Source organism: Vigna angularis, chromosome 1 (assembly GCF_016808095.1).
Source record: "Vigna angularis cultivar LongXiaoDou No.4 chromosome 1, ASM1680809v1, whole genome shotgun sequence".
Classification (NCBI taxonomy): domain Eukaryota; kingdom Viridiplantae; phylum Streptophyta; class Magnoliopsida; order Fabales; family Fabaceae; genus Vigna; species Vigna angularis.
In genome coordinates, this window is record NC_068970.1 from 5,481,032 (window position 1) to 5,491,965 (window position 10,934).

A 10,934-nucleotide genomic window follows, 5' to 3' on the forward strand; every position below is an offset into this window, starting at 1 on the left:
TATTATATTTTTAAATTGAAGACTATAATCATTCTTTGATAAACACGTTCCTCATTAGGTCAAGATACTACTTACTAGTATCTACTTCCATTTGTTACCTATATTCTTGTGTTAGATAATTTCGAAAAAAATAGATACAATTTTTTATAAGTAAATTGATCATTGAGCTTCTGAACCAATGAATCCATATATATATATATATATATATATATATATATATATATATATATATATATATATATTATTTTATTTTTCTTTTTAAATATATAATAATGAATTCGTTTGGTATAAGAGACGACAATACATACTAGTTTATTTCGCTTTGGTTCACTCATATTTGACTTGCAAAAGATGTATCAGACAGGTTAGTTCTATATAAGATTTGTATGTTAGTTTTGTTAATTCATCCTACATAATGATTAACTCACAAATAAAATCTGAAAAAAATTATACAAATGTAATAATAATAATTTTATTTTAATGTTTCACATTTTTGTTGCATCCGATCTACCATAACAATAAAATTAAAATAAAATAAGTAAACATAATATTAAGATCAAGTTAAACCTTTCGTAAAAGATGAAACATAAAAATAAATAACTATCTAAACTATAAAAGAAAAAATATATATAACAATTAATTAATATTAAATGTAAGCAATAATAAAATAGAAGAATTTTGTATGACTTAGAGATTAAAATATGATAAACTTTTTTTTTGGATTATACGGGTCAACCTTTCCATCTGATTGTCGGTTTGTGTATAGGTTGTGAATGATGTCAGATGGGCTTAATCATATCAACAAACTATAATATTCAATTCGTGTCATACTTTTCTTACTTACTAGTGAGTAGGTTTACATGGTCTAGTATATCGCGTATAGTAGAAAAAAATTATTAAATAATAACTAATTTAGAAACAAAAGATAATTATTAATTATATTGACTAAATTAAATAGTATTTTATAAACAAAAAATTATTAACATCTTAGTTATCTATAAAAGATTATAATTGGTTTTTAAATAAGAGTTTAAATTGATCTTTAATATTAGCTACTTATTATTATTAACTTAACTATGTCTTGAGTTTTTGATAAATTTCAAAATTTTCAATTGAGTATCTATTAAATATTTGTGAGTGATTCATCGAGTCCTCAAAATTTTAGAGCATTTCAAATTAAGTTCCTGTAGTTAGAAATTTTTGTTGAATTTGTTATATACAATTAATTTACACGGTCATACTATATGTCATATAATATTTTGGTAAAATAAACCACAGTGACAAGATGTTCATAGATGATGTACTGTGTTTAACGAAAATTGTTTTTAAATTTAACTAAAACTAAAAAATTTTAAAAATAAAAAATTATAAAATTATAAAATTATATATACACAACTTCATATATTAATTTAAATTTTTTTGTTTTTGATTATATAATAAATAATTAGATCAAATGAAGAGCTACTTTTGTTTATTAATTAGGTCTTACTGGGATATTAACATTATCTGTAAAAGAATAGTTGGAGTTTGGAGTTTTGTTCTGATGATGAAGTTGGATAGTCTATTCCATCATAACCTTGTAAAAAGATAACTCTCCCACTCCAACTTTCTAAATAGAAAAACATTATGGATTCGATTCAGTCACATCGGCATTGGTTGCTATCACAAATATTGCTGTCTTCCATTTAAAACACACATGTTTTTATTCATTAATCTCCCCCAACAAAAACATGACAAATCTTCTAATTTTTCTATAAAAGTAAAACCAAAGAATAATTTATATATATATATATATAATTCTTTTATTAGTAAAATTGAATTAACTTTAAAATTTATTTCTTATCATAATATCATATCATAGTATCGGAACATAATATCATTATTTAACTATTTATTAATATTTAATTTTAAATACATATCTTAATAATATATATTAGAGATTTCATATTAATTAAAAATAAAATAACTTTATAAAATATAAAAGTGAGGGTAAATTATTTAATAGTTCTAATATGGATATTATTCAACAAATACGAAGTTAAAAAGAACAAATAATTTCACTTTTTACATTGTTTACTTGATAAAGCTAGGTAATATATTAGATTCACCTTTCATCATGTAAGTTGAATATTGAGACTTGAACTCATGATTTTACGTGTTTTAATATTTCTAGGATAAAATGTTCACTCTGTAACAAATCTCACAAGTTTTACTTTAAAAAATGTTTCCATAGTAAGAAAAGTTTATTTATGATTCTTAAGTTGTCGTGTGAAATTATTATAGCGTAAGGTACGATTACTGAATACAAAGTTGGGGTGGATTTTTCATATGAATCTGCTTCTTAAAAAGAATAGAAAATTATTTTCACTATTTGGCAAGAATCATTGGTTGGCTGAAGTGATAAGAGAGAAAGAAAACCAAAACAGTAAAAACATATACAATTGGGTTAGAAAGACAATGATTTCAACATTGTTTTAATTGAAGTATATTTAGAAGTTTTTTTATTGGGCCACGTGATTTTGTTATAACCACTATCTTTTTTCTATTTCTTTCTATTATTTATATTTAAGTTGGTTTATTTTCATGTTTATCGTTTACGAAGCTTTCTATTCTTTTATAGGTCTATGTGAATGGTTGAGATACTTTAATTTTAATACATGATGATGAGAAAATATGTTTTAAGGAGTTTAAAACACTTTTAAACACTCGAAACAAATTCGATAATATAATTAATGTTTTTGAAATATTAATCACTTTATTTATTTTAATTATAATAATAATTTTACTGATAAATAACCGGTACAAATGTTTGATTTTTAGTATAATGAAAGAAAAACTTACACATATAAATTTTAATTTTATTGCTTATGTTTAAACTTTTTAAATTTTTTTAAAAAATTACTAAAAAAATTTAAATTTATAAAACTAATTATATATTAATGTTAATTTTTTAATAATTAATTATGTTTAATCATCTTAATGGTTTAAATAAAAATATTTTGTATTTTAATTTTGTACTATATTAAAAATAAAATATAATAATAATTATTTTAAAAAATTGATTATTTATTTTATTTTCATATAATTTTTTTTATAAGAAAAGTGTTATATCACGTTATCACATACTTTAAATGAGGATGTTTCCTGAAATAAATATTGATTAAAAATAAATAAACACATCAAGTATGTGATCTTATCAAAAATTTTGAATGTGAATTTGTGAAGAGACGATAAGATCCTGGGAAGTGTTTATTGATTGAAATGAAATTCTTTATTGTTTAGAGGGAGGTAATTCATGTATAAAAAGATTTTGATGTTGAAGTTGGTATAAAAATTTATATTATGAATATAATGAGTATGAATGATTATAAAGTGAGTATCTCTTAATAAATACTAGTTGTATTTATAAGATCAACATGAATGTGGACCTATATTTTGATTGAAAGAATAATTATCTCAAGTATACAATAAAAGTGTAGTTAATAAAATTATAATATTAAACTATCAAAATTAATTATGATACGTGGATATTGTTTCAATAGACATAAATTTAGATTAATCTAAAACGAAGAGACTTAATGAACTTTATTGGACCGCGTTCTTGAATATGTTCATTAGACCGGATAAGAAAACTAAAATTTAACAAAAAAGAACTCATTTCTCCTTCTATAAACCGGTGTAGAAAAGAAATAATAACATAAAAAAAAGGCTTTAATTTATAATTTAAAGTTTGGAAGCATTAACGACGTTTTAGTAATAAATATCGTGGGAATCAAAATCAAACTTTAATTAATCACACTAGACGGAACGAAAGTAAATAAAAATAAAACAAAAGTTGTCACAATTGTGTGGATTGATTAATAAACTAATAGTAGTTTTTATGCTTTGTAACTCATATGCATAATATAATTTGAATGGAAGTGGTTGTTCTTAACTAAAAGATTGCTCGGTGAGGGGTCACTCGTAAACTAGAGTTTATGCTTATCTTTGGCAACAGTTGCATACGGTGAAAGTCAAAGCATATGACCCAATTATTATTGGAGTCAAAGCATGCATACTTGAAGGAGTTAGGCATGCATATTGCCAAAATTCTCTCTTCAATTATTCTCTTCATACAACTTGAAGCAATCCACTTCACTCTCGAGTTGGAATCCATTCATCTTCCACTATCAAAGGCTGTTCTTATTTTTTTTTACATCCATCTTTAACATAATTTAATGCTTTTAATCCTCACCTAGTAGATTAAGTTTTGTAGGTGTGTCCAATCATTGATATTCCATACTTTTTTATAACCTTTATGATGTTAATGTATCATCTTAATCAAAGTTAAGAAACTTAAAAAACACTTTTGAAAATCTCTAATGTAAACCCTAATCAAAGTTAGATTTAGAATGGTTAATTCATATTTGTGAAAAAAAAATATTTCCAATGTGAAAACATCATAACCATTCAAAACCACCGGTCAATAGAAGAAAATAAATTATGGATATATAGTATAAAATTACAGGAGACATTTACATGAACGGATTTTTATCAAACCGACACCAATGTACTTACTTTGTTCTTTCCATGTTAGGGAAGCTTCCTTTTTCACACTATATTTGTCAAAATTACGTTTACCCTTCTACTAGAATCAAACAAGCTCATGTCCATATACTATTTGAAGATAAATATAAAATGACGATGTTAGTTTGTAATGTTTAAGAAAAAATAGTGGCAGCATCATTTGAAACGAATCGTCATGAACTTTCCAACTTATTTTATTGGTCACGTTATCATGACGTGAGATAATTGGCAACCTAATGGATTAATTTGTAAAATACTTTTCATATCTTTCAACTTAAATGGTGTAATCAGTAAGTTCAAAATTCAGTGACAAAATTCCTGAAAGTATAAACTTTAGTGGTAACAAAACAATTAAACCAATATATAGCTTGTATGTGTTTCATATAAAAGAAATATCAATGTAATTTTTTATTCTATTTTAGTGTGTATGTTACAAATTTTTTTATTATGAGATATCAATCACTTTAAATAAATATTCATAAGATCACAATTAACTCACTTTAGAAAATGAAACAATTAAATCAATAACTCGTATGTTTCATATATATATATATATATATATATATATATATATATATATATATATATATATATATATATTAATGTGTATGTTAAAAAATTGTTATAAGATACCAATCATTTTAAATAAATATTCATATTAATAAAATGAGTTTTGAACATTATTTATATATTATAAATTAATTTTATTTTACTCGATATAAAATTTATAATATTATTTTATATCGAGACATGTATATTTTAAACGTGAAATTAAATATAAACGAGTGATATGATAAAGTTTTTGATAATTCAATTAATTTGTAAGATAAATATTTGGCAAATTCTTTCAGGTTTTTTTTTATAAAGTATTTTAGTATTGTTTTGTGGTTGTTGAATCAAAAGTTGACAAGACATATTGTGAGATCAAGAGTAGACAGAGTTAACATTCGTGTTCAAGAGTTAATGGTTGTAGTAAAGTTTTTAATTACATGATGTTTTGTACAAACTTGATTTTGTCAGTGAACTGATGATTCTAATTTTGAATAAATGAAATTAGATATATGATCAATTTTATTTGAATTAGTATAAACTCTTAGTAATCTTTGTCTTTGTTTATCTTCTTTAATTGTGTAGATATAAAATCTTGTATCAATCTTAATTTACAAATTTGATTGCGTTATGGTTTTCACATAAAATTGTTTTAAAAAGATTTTGATGAAAGAAAAATCATTTTGATTTTTTTTTCAAACAAATTGGTCCTATTGCTCTAGTTAAATCATTCATTCTTCTGTAACACCTATATCCAAACAAAACAGTTAAAAAATAAATTAAATTAAATTGAAAATAATTCAAATTCAATGTATTTGAATTTCTTGAAAATTATGAAATTATTTATCTAAACACAAGATTGTTTTCTGTTAACACACTAACTCTATATTGATAAAGATTTTCATAATTTTAACAAGTTTTTTTTTTTAAAAAGAAAAGTCAAGTTGACAGTACGTAGAAAAATTGTGATAAAATCTTAACAAAAACAACACAAATAATTTAAATTAAAAAATATCATGACAAAGTAAAAAATAATTCTAACCAATATGAACTAAAAATAATTTTTCTCGACATATTTAAAAAGAACTTAATCAATATTGAAAAAGAAAGTACGGCTAACAGATTGATAAATAACCCTAAATTGATAGAAACGTAATTCAAACATGGTGAATAACAGTTGATGTCGGTTGAAATTTGTTTAACTTCATCAATTACAAAATAGTCTCACAAAGATCAATAAAATCTGAATCAAAAAATAAGGCAATGATGCCCTGTCCTAGTAAGCCAAGTTGACAACATTTTAACCGAGTACGACCCAACAACACTGATCAAAGTCTAAATAATAAAATTCTTACTAGAGTTTGATTGACAAAACCTCAATTGAACTCGAGAAATGGGTTCAGAGAATTCAGACCATGAAGTAGATCCTGTTTGGTTATAATTTGAGATAAAAGAAAACAAATAATTTCAAATTTTTACTTCTTTATGGAATTTGAAATTTTTCATAATTTTAAGTAATTAAGTTATAATATAAATTTTTATAATTAATTTTTTTTTTAAAATTTTGTACCCAAATAAAATATTTAGTTATAGAACATTTTAACTTCCGTCCAATACAAATGAATTATTATGTAAAAAATTTGTAATGCAAAATATTATAAGAGTCTAAATCAAGAAAGAAGGCTAGAAGGGATTGAGCAATGAGCTAAAACCGAAAAGTAAATAAAAAGTAATTTTCTTTCAATTAAATAAAGACATGGTGGGAGGTTTGAGTCCAGAGGTGGTAACTGGGAAGAAGAAACCACGGACACAAAGTGACAAGTGGAAACGCAAGACGGCATTAGAAGTGAACAAAGAAGGAGTGAGAATGTTACACATAAAAATATAATTGAGAAGCTTTCAAAGTGAACTGTGAAATGAGTAGAGCTGCCACAAGCTGTCATTGTGATGGAGAAAATAAGAGAAAATCCCTCTCATTCTTATTATTTATTCATTACTTAACAATCACACAGTACACATATTTTTTCATTCAATCTCTGCATTCGACCGCATCTATTTGTATATGCCTCCAATTCAAATGTCTGACAAAATTTTACTCTTACTGTTGCATTGTTTCCATCAATTCTATGGGACGCCCTTGCAAACTATACAATGCTTCTCCAACCTTCTCTTTTGTTTTTTAACATAACAATTCGATACAATAACAACAACAAAAACAAAAAATTGCTATATACAAAACCAGATTGGAAAAGTTAAAAACCATCGGAAAATGGTTGCTGTTGCCAGTTGTTGAACTTAACCCTTCATATTTGGCCATGACATTATTGACCAAAACTGTTGAATCAGAATGCTTTCTTCTGCCCCAAGGAATGCCTCGGAGAGTACTTCAAGGTTTCACTTTATGATCTCAAATTGTATTTACCACCTTCGGAAAATTAGTTATTTCATTTTCCATACATTTTCAACTGCATGACATAATGTATATTCATGAATTATGTGCATATACATTTCAATATAAGCTTGAGAATAGGTATTACAAATGGAGTTTAATATTGCATAAAAGGTTGTTAATATTGCATTTGGAATAGGATGCATAAAAGGGTTGCTTTAGCTTTCTTAAATTTTTCAAGTTCTTTTTAACAACGATGAAATCCTTTGACACAGTGACTGCACAGGAACCTCCTTCATCCTCTGTGGCTTTGAAAGCCTCCGTTTCACGCTACGACCCTGGAATCTTCTTCTTTCTTGGGGGGACTGTGTTGCTCATCATATTGCTCATTCTTCTGTTTATATTTTGGAGGCGTACTAAAGGGCCAGCAAAGGTGAACACAACTCTAACATGTCAACAACATGGTAAGTTGAAGAAATCATAACATATACAAAGCAAAAGTTATCTACATACCTGCAACATATTTGGTTAATTTTTTTGACAGTGTGCTTATAATGATGATACTTCTGTTATTTGTTCTTGGCACTTACCAAAGGGAAATATATTGAACCGCGTGAGGTGATGAAGATGATGGTCCCAAATATTAAACCAGGTATTCAAAAGAAAACATAAAATGTGAAATATATTTATGTATAGAGTGCAGCACTGTAATGATTCTATTGAAGTTCGTTTGTGTACACAGGACAGATGGAGTTCATTAGTGGAAACCTTCGGACAATTAGCTACTTTGACTTCCGGACATTGAGTAGAGCCACTAAGAATTTCCACCCTCGAAATCTGCTTGGAAGTGGTGGATTTGGGCCTGTCTATCAGGTATAGGTACTAAATCTTGTGTCATTTGCTTTGATACACAATTTCATTTGTTAGTTTTCGGAACATGATCTCTTAATCATGATTCAACTGTTAATATGTGAGTGCTGAAGGCTTGAATAACTAATAATAAATAGAGAAGTTTTAATAGAGATTGTGTAAGTAACACTCTCCTCGAGAGCTTTTCAGTTCTGAGTCATTTATGAAGGGCACTAAAAGCACTCGTTAATATTTTTCTCTCTGTTATGGATTCAAATTTTAATAAGGCAGTGGACAACTTGTTGGAATTCATAATAATGGGGGTGTTAGAGAAATCGTGTTTGGTGGTTGAGGCTTGCATAAATGAGTGTACCGCTGCTCTTGTGTGATTAGTATTCTGAAATTCAATTGTTTTGACAGGGCAAGTTGGCAGATGGAAGGCTTGTTGCAGTAAAGACATTGTCTCTTGACAAGTCTCAACAAGGAGAAAAAGAATTTCTGGCAGAAGTGAGAATGATCACAAGCATCCAACACAAAAATCTGGTTCGCCTTCTCGGATGCTGCACAGATGGGCCTCAAAAGATACTCGTGTACGAATATATGAAGAACAGAAGTTTGGACCTCATAATTTATGGTATCTCTGCTTTATTACTGTCAGCATGGTGTGTTTATTATATAGAAAATGAAGTCCGTCACAGTTATTGGTGAAAGTACTTTCCTTGAACCCGTGCATGTAGTGTGTGTATACCATATCCAATGGGTCATGAGCATTTGAAACAACTGAATAGTCTGAAGTTTTTAAAAAATAACTCGGACTTTGGATGTCTGTTTGATCAGGAGGGAGTGATCAATTTCTGAATTGGAACACTAGATTCCAAATTATTCTTGGTGTAGCACGGGGATTGCAATACCTCCATGAGGATTCGCATTTAAGAATTGTTCACCGAGACATCAAAGCTAGCAACATTCTTCTTGACGAGAAGTTTCAGCCTAGGATTGGAGACTTTGGGCTAGCTAGGTTCTTCCCTGAAGACCAAGCTTATCTTAGCACTCAGTTCGCAGGAACATTGTAAGTCCTCTATGTTTGAAGGTACCACATTAATTGTCGGCCTAAATTCTTGGAACACAACTTACGTATGTGCGTTAGGTAACTTCACCTAACATCAACTAGAAGATAAAAACCAGCTTACTATAAAGTCGTGACATTTTTATTCAAATGAAACTCCTCTAGAGCATTGATCATCACTTTAACGTATCATTTGGCAGCATACTTTTGTATTGAACATCTAAAACTCTTTGAGGTTTTTAATGAACATCATTCTTGACTTTCTTGTCATTTTTTGTCAGAGGTTATACAGCTCCTGAGTATGCCATTAGAGGAGAGTTGTCCGAAAAGGCAGACATCTATAGTTTCGGAGTTCTTGTGCTTGAAATCATCTGTTGCAGGAAAAACACAGACCTCACTTTACCATCAGAAATGCAGTACCTCCCTGAATATGTAATCTCTCAGCTTGTTATAACTACCGTATTATTCTCCGAGACCGAGATGCTTGTATAAATTAATGTTAATTACTTTCAGGCATGGAAAGTTTACGAGAAGTCAATGTTGATGGAAATAGTGGATCCAAGGCTGCGAGAACATGGCATGGAGGAAAAGGATGTTATGCAAGCATTTCACGTGGCCTTATCGTGCCTTCAGCCACATGCGGATTTGAGACCTGCGATGTCAGAAATCGTAGCATTGCTGACATTCAAAGTTGAAATGGTTGCCAAGCCGATCAGGCCAACCTTCGTTCACAGGAGGCGCGTAATGGATGATGAGAACCACTCTTGGGGAGCCATATCCTCCTCCGAACCTTCCACAACTGCAGTGGCATCATTGTAGAACACACTTAAAAAGTCAAATAAGATACCATTTCCTTAGAAGAAGGAAAAACAACTCCCAGAAACTATGTATGGATTTCCTTCACTTTAGTTGTATATATATTAGTTATCATTCTAAAATCAATCTACTCGTGTTAATTGCAAATTTTGTAGCTATCTCTTCCTATGCAGACAGAAGTATTTACTTATAGTATGGACTGAAATATAGTTCTGATATATTTATTAGAAGAAGTTGCTTTTGAATATATAACTTGTCTTTAAAAATGATATTTATTTTCTTACACATACCAAAGAAGCTTTATTTGTTTTCCTCTCCACTACTAGGAAATGTAATAAACAAATATTTTTGTATTGAATTGGAGGATGAAAAGTAAGTAAAAATGAAAAATAAAAATAAAAAAGTGAAAATGTTTTTTTTTCCTTTTTAATAAAAGCTTCATGTAATAGAAGTTATGGCTAACTTATTTAGAAATTATTTAAAATAGATAAAAAAAAGTGAAACGCGAATATATCTAATTATTATTATTATTATTAATTTTATTTTTTCTTATTTATTATTTTTTAGTGATCTATTATTATAATAGATAGATTAATAAATATTAAGAATACATGTTGGACAAAAATTAATTATATAAGAATGTAATGTTTCATTCTTCACTTATCTATTAAATTAAATTTCTTATATTACTAGCTTTAT

At 27.5% G+C, this 10,934-nt stretch overlaps 1 protein-coding gene across 1 annotated transcript; it reads left to right on the forward strand.

Moving 5' to 3' along the window:
* The first annotated feature begins 7,152 nt into the window (after positions 1–7,152).
* Positions 7,153–10,361, forward strand: LOC108322686 (cold-responsive protein kinase 1). Its single transcript, XM_017554856.2, has 8 exons — positions 7,153–7,506; positions 7,780–7,968; positions 8,100–8,156; positions 8,247–8,377; positions 8,774–8,987; positions 9,191–9,422; positions 9,701–9,851; positions 9,933–10,361. Exons 1-8 carry the CDS (start codon positions 7,431–7,433, stop codon positions 10,236–10,238), a joined length of 1,356 nt encoding a protein of 451 aa, XP_017410345.2. The 5' UTR covers positions 7,153–7,430; the 3' UTR covers positions 10,239–10,361.
* The last annotated feature ends 573 nt before the right edge of the window (positions 10,362–10,934 follow it).